Source organism: Natrix helvetica (assembly GCF_964273705.1).
Source record: "Natrix helvetica genome assembly, chromosome: 5".
In the NCBI taxonomy this organism is placed as follows: Eukaryota; Metazoa; Chordata; class Lepidosauria; order Squamata; family Natricidae; genus Natrix; species Natrix helvetica.
In genome coordinates, this window is record NC_138551.1 from 24,887,409 (window position 1) to 24,903,080 (window position 15,672).

Sequence of the window (15,672 nt, forward strand, 5' to 3'; positions counted from 1 at the left end):
AACTGAATCAAATATGAACACAGACAGCCTAAAAAATAAAACCATTCTTGGCCTATGAGATGAAGGAATCTTCTCAGGGGAATAATCTAACTTCTTATTGCAGGAAGATTGTTTGGTTTGGAATTGGTTTTTTTGATCACTTTAATATACTTATGCTAAAATAGCTGTTTAATTTGGCAACCTGGTCATTCTCCCGTGCGCTGCTTGGAGAGTCCAAACATGGGTTAAATTCAGTCTATTCGCCCAAGGACTGAGTTGATTTTCTTAGCCACGCCTCCTCTCCTCATTGAGGACCAGTTCAAAAACTCAGTCCAGCCCAGTTCAGATGCGTTTTTGGGGAGTTCCTCAGTTTTTGGGTGAATAGACGCTCCTAATTAGTTAGAGATTTTCTTATTTTTGTATTCGTCGTAGTGAGGAGGAAAATTTCCTTTTAAAACGCCGTTGCTGTTATACTGCTGGGAGGACTTCGGGATTCTCGGCTCTTCGTAACTAATGGAGCCTAGGTTTGTTGGGGCACTTGTCCAGTGGCAGCTGGCAAGCACGGGGGTGGCAGGAGGCTCCCCCCCCAAGCTGTCAATTGATTCTTCTTCACCCGGAGACCTTGTCGGAGGCTTCGGATTGCGTCTGACAGCTCCCTTATCACCTGAAGCATGGCAACCATTTTGAAGCTGTTTTGGCGCACTTTAGAACTCCAGCCGTTGCAGTTTGCCACGCTTTTCCTCCTAGCCAGCACATCGCCGTGGGGGAGTTCTTAGCCTTCGTTCGGGGCGCCGGCAAGGCTTCCTCCTCCAAGAAGACCTAAATCAGATGGCTTAAGAGAGTTTTGGCCCTCGGGTCATACTCCTGTCCGGAGGACACACATGCGGGACGTGCAGCTTCTGTTAACTTGTGCCGGTTCCAGGCCTACTGTTTGCAGTGTTGAAGACTCCAGCTGAAGATAATCATGGCTGAGAGAGGCAAGAGGGCGCCAGAAGACCATCCAGAACCCTCATCGAAATGCAGTAGGCCAGATCTACCTGAGATGGAAAAGGGCAACAAGGGCACCAAAGAGAAGGGGACCCCTAACCCCAGAGGTGGCAAGGCCTTATCCAAGGCTGAGGCCCTCAGGCATAGGGCTTTAAAAAAGACCTTTGAAAGGGCCCGAAGACTGTCCCTTTCATCTGGACAGCCATCTAGGAATCCTAGTCCCTTGCCCCAGCCTCAGGTGGTTTTTCCCCAGGATTCTCCAAGGGAGGGCAATTCTCCCCCAGTAGTGGAAGAGGGATTTCAGGCTTCTTCACCTGCAGCTTCCCTGGGGTACCCAGAGTCTTCTTCCATCCAGGAAGAAATATGTCCATTTGACTGCTCAATTGTTGAGGAAGATGTGGTTTCCTCTTGACAGGCTGGCAGGGAAGGGCCAGGAACATCAAGGCCCATTGAGGATCAGGGCCCCAACCTGTCCGCTGAGATGCAAAAGGCCATTGAGAGGGGCATTCGGGGCTGGCATTCAAAAGAAGCTCCAGGCCTCGAGAGCTACTTCTGCCAAGACTACCCAGAAACCTGTCCAAAGGGATCAGGTAGAAGGTCCTCCTTCTCCAGGCACCTCTATTGCCATTGAGGAATCCGTCCTGCAGAAGGACAATGGAGAGGAGCAGGAATTTTCAGAGGATGAGAATCCTCCTCCTAAAAAAACTGCCCTTACTGGCTTATTCCGCCCTTCCATATTTAAGTCGATATTGCATAAGGTTAAAGCTTCCACCCAATTGGGTATTTCTACCCAAGGGACCACTACCCCCTCCGTATCTCAAGATCCGAAGGAGGGGCTTTTTGATGAGACCAGGAACTGGAACTAGTTCCCCAGCGGGGTAGACAAAAATCTTTACTCTATGGAAAGCAAACTAGACGATCTGTTGCAACTGCCACAGGTGGATACCCCAATCATCTCCCTTACTTCTAATTCTGTCCTTCCGGCTGACCTCCTTGAGGACAAAAAGGCAGAGAAAGCCTGCCACAAGACCCACCAAGCAGCCGCTTGGTCTATCAGGGCTTCTTACTCAGCATCATTTTTTACTAGAGCTTCGCTACTGTGGCTGAGGCAATTGAGAGCTCATCCCCCCTCAGCAGGGTCCAGGTGGAGGCATGACCTTAATAAGATCATTGCTGCTATAGAATATTCAGCTGACGCTTCACTCAATGCAGCCAAGTTTGCCTCCCGGGCATTAGCCTCTAACATGACTTCACACTGTCTGCTGTGGCTCCGTCACTGGCAGGCGGACATGAAGTCAAAATGTAAGTTAGCCTCCACCTCCTTCAAGCCAATTGTTTGGGGAACCCTTGGAAAAAATTGAAACCAAAGATAAGAGAAAAGTACTTCCTACCACCACTAAGAAGCCAGATAAGAAGGGGGGGTTTATTCTTTCAGAGGTAGCCCTTTCGAGGGATTGATTCCTCAGGTGCGGGAACCTCTTATCAGAGATCCTATCCCCAGACCAATGACCGTGGACAAGATAGAACGATTTTCAGGGACAAGGGCCGCCAGCAACAAGTCCTTTCAGTGCCCTTTTCGCGGCGGTTCCAACAACCGCTCCTATCACAGGTCCAAGTGACCACCAACGGGATCCTCCCATAGGCGGTCATCTCCAACTATACGCCGCCCGTTAGGAGTTGATCTCCAAGGATGCATGGGTCCTCAACACGGTCAGGCAGGGCCTGACCCTGGAGTTTCTATCCCCTCCCCCGAGGACCTTTGTCCGGTGTCCCGTCCCCACATTCCTTCCCAAGAGGGAAGGAACACATGCAGACGGAGATTCAACATCTCCTACAGATAAACACCATAGAGCCAGTTCCGGTAGAGCAAGAAAAGAAGGGGCTCTACTCCATTCTATTCCTTGTCCCCAAAAGCTCCGGGGGGTGGAGGACCATCTTGAACCTCAAAGCTCTAAATCGATATCTGGCCTACAAGCGTTTCAAGATGCAATCCCTACAGACCATCCTGGGTTGCATCAGACGAGGGGACAGAGTGACCTCTATAGACCTGAAGGAAGCATACTTGCACATCCCCATCCGCAGGTCTCAAAGGAGGTTCCTCAGGTTCCACTACGACGGTAGGCACTACCAATACAGGGATCTCCAGTTTGGCCTGTCGTCCACACCGAGGACCTTTACAAAGATATTGGCGGTGTAGCGGCCCACCTGCGCTCCCATCCAAAGATGTGGCTACTCTGCTACCTGGACAACATCTTGATTCAATCAGTGTCTCCAAACAAGCCGTCAGAGATGTTCAACACACCATCTCCACTCTACAACATCACAGGTTCTCGGTGAACCGGGAAGTGTCAGCTACTGTCGTCCATCCGCATATTACATCTAGGTGCGCTGATAGACTCAAAATGTTGCTAAGTGTTCTGTCTCCGGACCGCAGACGCAACCTCACAAGGTCCCTTTCGCAGGGACATTGTGCATGCACGGACTGCGAGAGTGAACCAGCTGGCGTCCATTGTGTCACTGTCTCAACTTCTGGGACTTATGATTTCTTGCATAAACATAGTTCTATGGGCACGTCTACATGCACGTGAACTACAATGGTTCCTCCTTCCCACCCAGAACGTGAAGGCCAGCAACTCTCCCAGGCATGTCAAGCTACCCTTGAAGGTAAAACAGTCCCTTCAGTGGTGGGAATCGCGGGCCGTGACAAAGGGTTGCCTCTTCAGAGAACCAGAATGGCTGGTAGTCACGACCGATGCAAGTCGGGGGGCTCACTTTCAGGAACAAGTGACTCAAGGCAAGTGTTCGCAGAGAGAGGCGGCACAGAGCATAAACCTGTTAGAGCTAAGGGCGGCCAGGCTAGCCTTGCGCCATTTTTGGAGGGACATTGTGGGTCACCATATGTTGCTACTTAAGATAACAGCAACGAAGGCCGACATAAACCACCAGGTGGCCACCAGGTCCAAGACCTTCATGTCAGAAGCAGAGACGCTAGGGAGGTGGGCCAAATGTCATCTGGCCTCCCTACGAGCAGACCACATCTCGGGAGTGGACAATGTTGAGGGCGGTCTGGTTAAGCTGGACGACCATCGACACCACGGAATGGCGACTTCATCCCGACACCTTCCACCAGATCACGGTCAGGTTCGGCCTTCCGGTGATTGATCTGTTCACCAATCCAGCCAATTCTCAACTCCCGAGGTTCTTCTCAAGGTATGCCACTCCTCAAGCAGAAGGGACCGATGCCATGCGCTGCCGTTGGCCAAGGGGCCTCTTGTACGCCTTTGCGCCGCTGCCTCTCATTCCGCAGGTAGTCCAGAATATTCTGGCAGAGGGAGCAGAGGATCTTCTCATTGCACCTCATTGGACCAGGAGATCCTGATATGCGGACCTTGTCAGCCTCTCCATTCGCAGACCATGGAGGATACCTCAGGAGCTGCTCTCCCTCAGCCCGGGGACCATAGTACATCCGGATCCCAGCTGGCTCCAGTTGGCCGTCTGGTCCTTGAGGGGGAACTCCTGAGGAAGGACAATCTGTCTGACAAAGTCATTCATACCATACAAGCATCGCGTCATCCTTCCTCGACTCAAATATATGACACAAGCCTTCGATACCTGGTGCCAGACTCACGACATCGTTGCAGTTTCAGCTACAGTGCCACAGATGCTTGAATTCTTGCAGGAGGGGTTGGACAAGGTTTTGGCACCCAACACCCTTCGCCATCAAGTTGCTACCCTGTCCACCATCTTAACTAGACATTCTTCAGTGTCTTTGGGACAGCATCTTCTGGTGAAAAGCTTCCTAAAAGGGGCTTCCAATTTACATCTGCCTACTGTTCACAGGTTCCCCACATGAGACCTTCCCCTTGTTCTCAGGGCTCTGACCAAGACTCCATTTGAGCCAATCCGGTCCATCGGTCTTTGGCACCTGACCTTAAAACCGTTTTCCTTATTGCTATTACATTGGCCAGGAGGGTGGCGGAGCTGGCAGCTCTCTCGATTCGTGAGGACTTGTGTATCTTTCATGCTGACCGTATCATCCTCCAGTTAGATCTGGCCTTTCTGCCGAAAGTTAACTCACTGTTTCACAGAACTCAAGAAGTGGTACTCGCTAACTTCTTCCCTCACCCTCAGCATCCCAAAGAATGAACCTGGCACAAGCTAGACGTTCGCCGGACGGTCCGCAGATACATCAAAAGGACGGAAGGTTTTCGCCGATCCGAATCACTCTCTTCATCTCCTTTCAACCAGGCTCCATGGGACGGAAAGTTTCCCCTTCTACAATTGGTCGCTGGCTGAGGGCTTGTATTAAGTTGGCCTACCTACAACAGGGCAAGGCAGTACCACCTAGAGTAACGGCTCATTCTACAAGTGCCGCCACCACGGCCGGGTGGGCGACACAGGCTCCCGTGGAGGAAATATGTCGGGCAGCCACATGGTCTTCTCCAACCTTATTTATAAAACACTTATCGCATTGACTCTTATGCTGCAGCCAAGGCTTCTTTTGGGAGGAGGGTGTTACAACAGGTTGTAGCGACTCCGCGCACCTTGGACGTCTGTTCCCCTCTCTGGGACTTCATAGCTTGGGTATGTCCCATGCTTGGATTCTCCAAGCAGCGCACAGGAGAGTGACCATTGGCTTACCTGAACAGTCATTCTCTGGACACTGCGGGAGAGTCCAACCCCGCCCTGGGGTTTACTCCCTCTCTACTGGATTGCATCAGGCTGTGTGGCCGGTTTAAGCCCTCCGGAGCCTTCAGAGAGGGCGAAAAAAGCATGCAAAAAATGGGGGGGGGGGTTTGCACACCGCATTATTGGTGTAGCACGCCCATGCACAACCCCCCTGCTTTTGGCACACGAGCCAAAAAAGGTTCACCATCGCTGCACTAGGATATGAGAATAAAAGATCAATTTTCTGATTGAAGAAATTGGGACAGAAGTGAACAAAGAGACCTAAGTTATAGAACGGAATACAGCTATGATCACAAAGCTCTTTCACTCTGGGATCTAACTGCAGCAGCAGCAAGATTCATCTTTCTGGTCATATATTTCTACATCTAGAGGCAACCAAATATATGTTTTCCCCTTGAAAAGCCATAATGAAGTTGCAGTTATACCTTTTCTTTATCCTTCTGAAGCTGCTTCTCTAGTTTCTTTGATTTGCTTTTTGCATGTTTTAGATTTTCCCTAATTTGAACATCCTCCAAATCCAGCTGGTTAAATTTATTTTTATTTTCTTCGATAAATGCTGTGATTTTACTGAGTTTCCTAAAAAGGGTAAATATAACAACAACCATTGTATTAGAATAAGAACATAATCCAGGGGCTCCTTTTTGTGTCCACATCCCCCTTTACTGTAATCTTATTGTATATACCTCCTGCTAAAAATACAAACACCAAAATGAACATAATACAATGAAACTTTGAGAAAGATTTAACTAAGTTCTCCTGAACTCTATTTGTACCTCCCCAAGGGTTAGGGAGGTACACCTCAGTTTGGGAAACCCTCAAATGATCCAATGAATTTTTTTCATCGTTTTACAAAAGATTTAAAAAGTCACACTTGTTACCCATAATGCATCAGTGATGAACAGCAAATAGAACAAGTGCAGCACTCCTTCAAATATTGCTAAGTTTTGCCAAATAATAGAACAATTAATGTTTACTTTTCTACTTCTTTCAGAGCTTCATTCTTATCTCTCATTTCATCTGCCAGTTTGCTGCTCTTCTCGTTAACTTCTTTAGTGTCTTCATGTATTTTTCCTTTCTGTGCTTCCAGGTCATATATCCGCTTCTGTAATTCATAACTAAAAAAGGAAGACATCTGATATTGGATAAAATTGATCTTATCTAAAGTTACCTGCTTTGACATATTCAGAGTAAAAATGTCTCTACTGGATTTCATTGCCCAGTTTAAGATTAATTAGAAACAATTCTAATTAAGCAACATACTGTATTTTTCAGAGTATAACACGCACCACAGTATAAGACACACCAAGATTTTGAAGAGGTATATTTTTTTAAAAAAGGTTTTGCACTCTGCAGACCTCCTAAACCCTCTGCATGCCTCATTTTTTGTGAAAAATGGGGCATGCAGAGTTTGAGAGGCCTGCAAAGTGGTCCCTGGGGGCTGAAGAGGGGCTGCGCAAAAACACCGTTTTTTGTGAAAACGGCCCCATTTTTTGCCAAAAAAGGGGGCATGCATAGCCTTTAGGAGCCTTATAGAGTGCTCCTGGGAGCTGGAGTAGGGGAACAAGCACAAAATGGCCCTTTGTGAAAACAGGCCCTTTTTTTGAAAAAAAAAAAAAAAGAGAGAGAGAGCATGCATAGCCTTTAGAAGGCTTGTAGAGTGCTCCTGGGGGCTGGGGCCAAAACTAAGCAAAAAACGGCTGGTTTTTTCCTTGTTTTTGCCCTCCCCAGCCCCCAGGAGCACTTTGCATCCCTCCCAAACCTTCTGCATGCCCTTTTTTGTGAAGGGGCTGGGGTTTCTGGAGGCCAAAAATGCTGTATTCAGTGTACAAGACGCACCCAGATTTTCACCCTCTTTTGGGGGGAAAAAGGTGGCTCTTATACTCTGAAAAATATGGTAGATGAACCAACAATGCCTGAAACTTTAGGACCTTTCAAATTATTTACTGGAATAGTGTATCATATCTTTTTCAAATCCCTAATGAATATATATGCCTCGCTATTTTGTGCAGGAGCAACAAGAACTTGTTTAAGTACAAAAGCAATGGGTTAAATTTGTACTGCGCTACTTGCAATTAAATTCCATTATTCTGAATGGAAAGTATTTATTTATAAAATTTATTTGCCGCCCATTTCATAACCACCAACTCCAATCCAACGAATAATTTACTAATTTTTTCCACACTGCTTAGCAAAGTGTAAGTAAGCCCAAACACTGACCCAACCCAATGTATTTGCTATGTTTTGGTGAAGTGCATTAAACAGAACACATACTTTAACATTTCAAAAGAATCAATAATACTGAACTATGGGCATAGTTTAACATTATTCTTTGAACTTTTTATTTAATCAATTAGTGCCTAAGCAATACACAATAAAACATACACAAATTGTAATAATTGTAGAAGCCAAACCAACCAAATGTATAAACTACAACATCATCACTAGTAGTTTGGTAGAATAGAAAATAATGCAATTTGTATCAGAAGTATGCAAAGCTTTCCCATCTTGAAACAACTGTTTGAAATGTTCCAAGCTTGTTCTCAGCTCAGAATATTACAAGGTGTTTTATTCCACATTCTTTCTAATGACCTAATAACCCACAGTTTTTTTAAAAAAATACTTTCAAGCTATGGCAACTTGGAGAGATCAGCCAATAAACAGCAAACTTTGCATTTCATACCTGGCACCAATAATTATACTTAGGTAATGACAGGTGAGGAAAAGTCATTTCAGCAATGGTATTATTGCATGCTTCATTGATAACTTAATGCTGTTTTTAAATTTGCTACTATAGAATTCATTAGTTGCAATATGTCATATGTACTATCTCAATGTATTCTGTGTACATTATGTTTTTTAAGCAGCTTATCAAATGCAAATTTGAGCATTGTGCATTTCATTGCAGAAACTCTTGTAATTTCAGATTGACGAACTGAAATTTGCAATTTACATTCAGCTTTGCAGGAAAGTTCAGAAATCAGAAAGTTACACAAAGTCTAAGCATTTCCATTTGGAAAAGCTACATGTAATGAAAGAAATGTGCTTCTGTTGTTGACATTGTTGAAATAAATTCAACAATTAAATACTTCGCTGACTTCATTTCTGATTATCTGTGCAGGCAGGCCAAGGAGTAAAAAGATTTTTCTTTCTTTCCAGTACTTGTTACTGGGAATTTATTTATAATAAATAAATTGCTTGGATTTCAAAAAGGTGTTTATATTTTATAAAAAAACCTCTAACCAGGATTTTCTTTAGATTGGAAGGTTAGGTAGCATATAATACACAGTAGACTCTTACATCAACTTTTGTGTCTCAATGCTGAAAAACAAAGAAACAAGAGGGTTGTTTCAAGTTTCCCTGTTATATGTGATTTAAGATTCAACACACTTTGAGTTTTGTTATGTTGGAATACAATCAACTCAGAACATTCCACTGAAATATTTCTAATAAAACCGTCCTGTTCTAGGCTCAGAACAATATTTGTGGAACAACTTGCCTCCAGAAGTTATGAATGCTCCAACACTGAAAGTTTTTAAGAAGTGATTGGACAACCATTTGTCTGAAATAGTATAGGGTTTCCTACCTGAGCAAGGGGTTGGACTACAAGACCTCCAAGGTTCCTTCCAACGCTGTTTTCTAATCTATTCCTTTTCTCTCTCTGATATATTGTAGGTTTTACTAGCCATCTAAAGAAACTACTGTAGAATAAATTTTCCACAATCTTTCCATAAATAGAAACTAAACACATATTGGAGTAGATGTGACATCTATATATGCTGATTTGATCCATCCCATCCTATGTTTTCCAAAATGCTGCTACTTACATGTAGTATTGACAGATTTTATTTTTTTCTTTAAACATTTTGTTTTCCAAAGAAAGAAATTCAATTGCTTTATTCCGTTCTCCTTCCAAGGCATCCTTTTCCTTTTCCACCATTTTAACTCTGTTTAACTAGACAAAACATACAGATTTAAACTATTTTGCAATAGCTATACCTACTTAATAAATTTTCACAAATTCACTATATAAAAATCATGAAGGGTTTAGTTTGAGTTTGCATGCAGTAATTACACATGAAAGCAAGAACACTCCAGATACTTCTTTTATAGCATTTAGATTGTTGCAACTCAGAAAAAAGCATCTACATTGCATATGACAAGCATATTAGATTTACAATTTAAAATTAAAACTAACTCTAGAATAATCTGTTAATTCATAACCTCACCTTCTCACCTCTTTGTTCATTTAATATCTCCACTCGTCGACATAATGTTTGAATAGGCTCTTTCAATCGTCCTGATCCTATTATATCTTCCAAATATTCAAGCATGCCTTCATCATGCTCATTCTGCCCTTTTGGTTTCATCATTGCTATTTGTTCAACTTCTCCCTATGAGGTATTAAATAAAAAGAATCTGCAAGAGCTTTAACCAACATTGCAAATATAACTAACAAAAAATACTGGTATATCTGTACAAAGGAATCTTAATTGAAAAGATACATAACAGGAGGCTAATATTTATGTTTGGACAAAACATTATGCAGTATTTTTTTCAAGGCATGTGCTTTCCCAAGTTTCTTACCAAAATTATCTCAAGGATTCTCTGTTGGTGTGTCTGCATGTGCATTTTAAGCCTCAAATCTATTTACAATTTGTTGTCTATCAGCGTTAAGCATATAACACCTGCAAAAGGAGCTGCGCTGAAGACCTGATACTACAAGTGTTAAAAAAGACTTTTAAAAAGCATTAAATTGAACCCAAAGAGCACCAATATAGGTATTTCAGCAAAGGGAGAAGTGACTCCTCCAGTTTGCAAGCTATTATCAAGGGATGCCCCACAAATTATCTTAGGCAGTGTAGACAATAGTTTTAAAGGATAAGATTACATATTTTTAATTAAAAATTAGCAGCTAATTGTTACCAAAGGCAAGTTATGATACAATTATGGTGACCGCAATCCAGCCAGCAATGGTATATATTAATTTCATTTGAGATTTGTAGCTTCTGTTCTACTATCTTTAAATATATTTGATCTATCAATCTGCAAATTATACTGTTTAGAAATTGTATCTTACTGTAACTCCATTAAAATCACAATTTCAGAATGAATAAATCAATTTTAAGAAATTTTGATATTTAAATAATATAGTAAGAATATTTTAGTAGACCATTTTGGTTTAATATTAAATTCAAGAATAAAGAAGCATCTGTGCACCCATCATTCAAGTAGTCCTTAATTTATGACCACAATTAAGTTTGGGATTTTGGTTATAAGTCAGAATGAAACTTGACCTGGCTTGATAACTACTTTTACAAGATAAGTGATATTTAACAGTTTCTTGCCTTCAATAAATATTGTTCCTGAAATAATATTTATCTGGGTTACATGTTAGTTTTCATAATAACCATACATTATTTTTCAACTAGTAAATATTATTTAAAAATTACTATAACAAATAATGCCTTTTGAATTTAAGTAATTCAAGTTGAATTTAAGTTCCTTAGATGTATGCATCTATAAAAGTACAAAGCTGAGAAATAACCTTACAGTACAATAATTGTTGCTGTATAGGACTACTGACAGGTGACTGGGTATAATTGAGGATAGCAACCTAAGAATTAGAAGATACAAGTGAGTTCCTTAAAAATCCACTAGCACATTTTGAATAATAACAATAATATTGATGTAAAAAAGATGTGGAGACTCTAGAAAGAGCACAAAGAAGAGCAACAAAAATGATTAGGGGACTGGAGGCTAAAACATATGAAGAATGGTTGCAGGAACTGAATATGTCTAGTTTGATGAAAAGAACTAGGGGAGACATGATAGCAGTGTTCCAATATCTCAAGGGTTGCCACAAAGAAGAGGGAGTCAAACTATTCTCCAAAGCACCTGAAGGCAGAACAAGAAGCAATGGGTGGAAGCTAATCAAGGAGAGAAGCAACTTAGAACTGAGGAGAAATTTCCTGACAGTTAGAACAATTAATCAGTGAAACAGCTTGCCTCCAGAAGTTGTGAATGCCCCAACACTGGAAGTCTTTAAGAAGATATTGGATTGCCGTTTGTCCGAAATGGTATAGGTTTCCTGCCTAGCAGGGGTTTGACTAGAAGGCCTCCAAGGTCCTTTCCAACTCTGCTATTGTATTGTATTATTTTATCTTCCCAGGACGATAAAAAAATATATATGGGTGTGTGTGTTAATGTATCCTAAACCATAAAATATATGCCACCATTCATAACTGGCAACAAAAATGGCAAATATTTGGATTTTTTTTTACATTTATACTAAGGGAAACAGAAATAAGCTTTCAAGCTAGCTGACTTTGAATGATTCATACTAACATACTTCATATCTTATTTGCACCTAGAAGAAAATAGATGATGAAATTCTTGGAATTTTTTTCTTTTAAATATTTGGATGTCAACAGAGCTATATTTCTCAATATTCTAGTATATAACACAGCAGATACTAAAAAAGAATTTTTCCATAGTTATCTTCTAAGATTTGTAGTCCTTTTACTGACATACATACACACACGAAAATTTTACTTTTATTCCATGGGAGGAAGTGTAATGAGTTCCCGAAGAATTTTTTTTAAGGTTCTAACTATAGTTGAATGGACATATTTATTAGAGGTGAGAACATTCTGACTTTAGTATAGTTCTCATTCAGTAAACTTTTTGTGTCTATTTAAATCTATAGAGTCTGTATTTTAGTTTGAAGCAAAAATATTAATTAAAAAAATAAAAAAATAAAAAAAATTGAAGCAAAAATATTAATTTTACAGAAACAGTAATTGGTATTGTTTTTAAAATAGGGAAATATGTTTAAAGTAGTATATTCATATTATAAAGAAAAACAATTAAATTATCAAAACATTTATACAACTTGACAAAATATTATTTCCTATTCTTTATATAGGAATATTTCTTATTTTTATTTCTTATGACCATATTATAAAAGGAACAAAGTGACATAATCTGATCACAATCCAGCATTTTAAAGTAATTTTACTCTATGGAAAAAAGTTTAAAATGTGTTTATCAATTTTAATAAAATTGTGAGCAATTTATGGCTACTTGGTCATGTTTAAACTGAATAAAGCTTCAGCGTGACTAGTAATCTTTGTAGGTAATTATTAGAAATAAAGGATTCCTAAATTTGATACGAATTCTTTATTGCTCATGGTTAAGAAGACCTGTATATGAGCAGCATATTAGTGCATATTGAATCGTCCATACCAAAACTAGCATTTTGGATGTTTTCTCTATATACAAATTGAAACTGGGTTATTTTGTTTTTCAAATGGAACAGTTGTTCCAGGCAGAAATTGTTGAGGGGATAAAAACAGGAAAAAAACCTGAGCAATTAGTGGTAGTAGAAGTGAGATTAGGAAGGTCAGGGGCAAATGGACTAGCAAGATATTTCTGCTCTCGTTAATATTCCTACTGCTTGGATCTTTGCAGGAATTTGGGTGCACTAACAGAGATGAGCAGGGAGGAAGGCAGTGAGAAGATAGTAAACAGGCAGGCTGCTACACGAACGATTCAGAATATACAGTAGTGGGAGAATGCTCAAAGTTTGCTTTAGATTTAAAACAAAACATATTTTCCATTTTAGGCATACCCTTAATATTCCACTGTAGCTATATTACATATACCCATATTTTAATTAGGAAGCCTGCAGAGATATACATCTGGAAACAAAAGTTAACTAGCAAAAAGCTTTCATTTAACAGGTGGGCTCTGTGTAACTGACTTAATGAAGCTATACCACATCCTTCGGAATAGTGCTTTTCAAAAACAATTTTACTGTGGAAAGCTACATTTGATCACATTACATCTTATTTAGAAGTGGTGAATATAAAAATATTGAATTAAAAAAAATACAGATAGTTATGCATCCAGTGCTGGAACTGCAGTTTAGGAAAAACACAGCAACCAAAATGGTAAAGAGCCTGGATAGCAAAACTTAGCAAATTAATCTTGAAGAAGACAAGACCATAGAGAAACATATCTACATATCTGTCTTACTTTCTGACAAGTTACCATGTAGAAGCCAGGACAGAACTATTCAGTTTTCCAGAAGACAGGATAAAAAATAATAAATTAAAATTACAAAAAGGTACATTTAGATTGGACATCAAGAAAAAAAAAATTAAGAGCTGTTCCAAAACAGAACAGAATGCCTCTAGAGGTAATAGATTTTCTCATGCTGGAGGGTTTTAAATAGAGTTCATCCAATGGGAATGCTGTTACAAGGCTACTTGCTGGGGGCTGGAATATATTATCTCAAAGCCTCCTTCTGATAGTTATATTATATGATTCTATGTAATGTCTTATAAGTAAGTCTAGATGAATTCACTAGCACACACTCTTAAGTATTTTATATAATTATGGCTTAAATACATCTTTGCAAATATAAACAGTTAATAAAAGTTTTGTACTGAACATATATATTGGACAACAGAAATTATCAAAATGCCCTGAACACAATTCAGTCAAAGTTTTTGCATTTGAGGGACCACCAATTTCAATCTATGTTCTGGCTGGTTTTAATTGAGAAAACATGCCTAATTTGGCTCGAAGATACAATAATATATTATTATACAATATAATATAATCTACAATATAATCTTACTTTCCCATTTAGTAAATACCATTTTAAAGTGTTTGTAAGTTCTATCAACATAGCTTGCTCCTCAAAAAAGCAATACTTTAACATATTATATTTATGACATTTGTAAATTATTTAGCAGAACAGGAACACTGAAACCTGCTAACTAAATTTATTGGAAGTTTTTTTAGACTTTTAAAGGCTTTATAAAATATTTAAAATATAGTATTTTTAATTCTTTCTTGCATTAAACTTAATGTAATCTTATAAATGTAACATTAAATTTCATTAAGAAGCAAAGGAAAATATATAGTAACTTTAGCATAAAAATATTAACTCAAAGCCTCCAATTAATTAATTTAAAACTAAATCATTACTTTCTCCATAAGTCATATGACCTAGTACTAGGTAGATGGTACAGTGCCAGATCCTGTTGGTCAGCATAAAGGAAGAATAACTGGGGGGAAAACCTATTTCTAATCAGGCACACTATAGCATATTTACTATAGTACATTTTGGTTGGGATTCAAGAGGTTTTAGATATTAGATAATTTTTGGGCTTCTCTTGTTGTTCCTCAGTCATTACTAAGTGGATATTCAACAATGTAAATTGCAACTTAAATTAAAATCTGGACATCCTTCCCTCAGGGAAACCTTTTCCTTTTATGTATGTAATATTTTGGATTCTAGCCAAAACCTATGATCCTAATTCTATTAGCCAAAGGCTACCAAATCATAATAAATTTCAGATCCCAAATACATCTTATGGTTCACCTAGATAATCCAGCAAACCCACCAAGATGGCTTTCTATAAATGTTATATATCCTACCTGAGAATGTGATTTTAAACTCCCATGTTTGATTTATTACCATGTGCAACTAAAGCCAGTCCCAACATCTATTATCCTCAGCCAGGACTTAAGCAGTTGATAATTCTATTTTAGAAACTCCTTAGGCCCATCCCTAAGCAAAAACATTACATGGTTCTTCATTCCATTTCTCACTATTATTCCAATCTCCTCTGCATCCCCCAAAACTTGAAGGATGTTCTTTTATGTACACTGAGAGCATATGCACCAAATTCCTTGTGTGTCCAATCACACTTGGCCAATAAAGAATTCTATTCTATTCTATATTAAACTTACAGCAAGACTGTAACAGTGGTAAGAAGCAACTTATCCCTGTCATATTCTAAAAATATGGATTTATCATGGAAAAGGATGTAAATATACAATAACAACTTTTATAACATAAAGCAGTTAAAATGCACATTTCTTATTTAGCATTATTAGCACAAATAGAAACTTCTTACATTTTTGTCCATTTTCCTTAGTGGTTTATCAATGTTAGCCCATTTTCTATTAAAAGTATTCCCAAGGAACACTGCAAGAGGACTA

The 15,672-nt window shown here is 39.7% G+C and overlaps 1 protein-coding gene across 2 annotated transcripts in view; it reads right to left on the minus strand.

Annotated features, from left to right (window-relative positions):
* SMC4 (structural maintenance of chromosomes 4) overlaps positions 1 to 15,672 on the minus strand; it is a 49,608-nt gene that overhangs the window by 26,554 nt on the left and 7,382 nt on the right. For both annotated transcript variants that reach the window (XM_081954421.1, XM_081954422.1), the window contains exons 6-9: positions 9,882 to 10,046; positions 9,480 to 9,607; positions 6,630 to 6,770; positions 6,081 to 6,231 (exon numbers count right to left, since the gene is read on the minus strand). In XM_081954421.1, the coding sequence (XP_081810547.1) occupies positions 6,081 to 6,231; positions 6,630 to 6,770; positions 9,480 to 9,607; positions 9,882 to 10,046 (585 nt within the window). The remainder of the gene's footprint in view (positions 1 to 6,080; positions 6,232 to 6,629; positions 6,771 to 9,479; positions 9,608 to 9,881; positions 10,047 to 15,672) is intronic.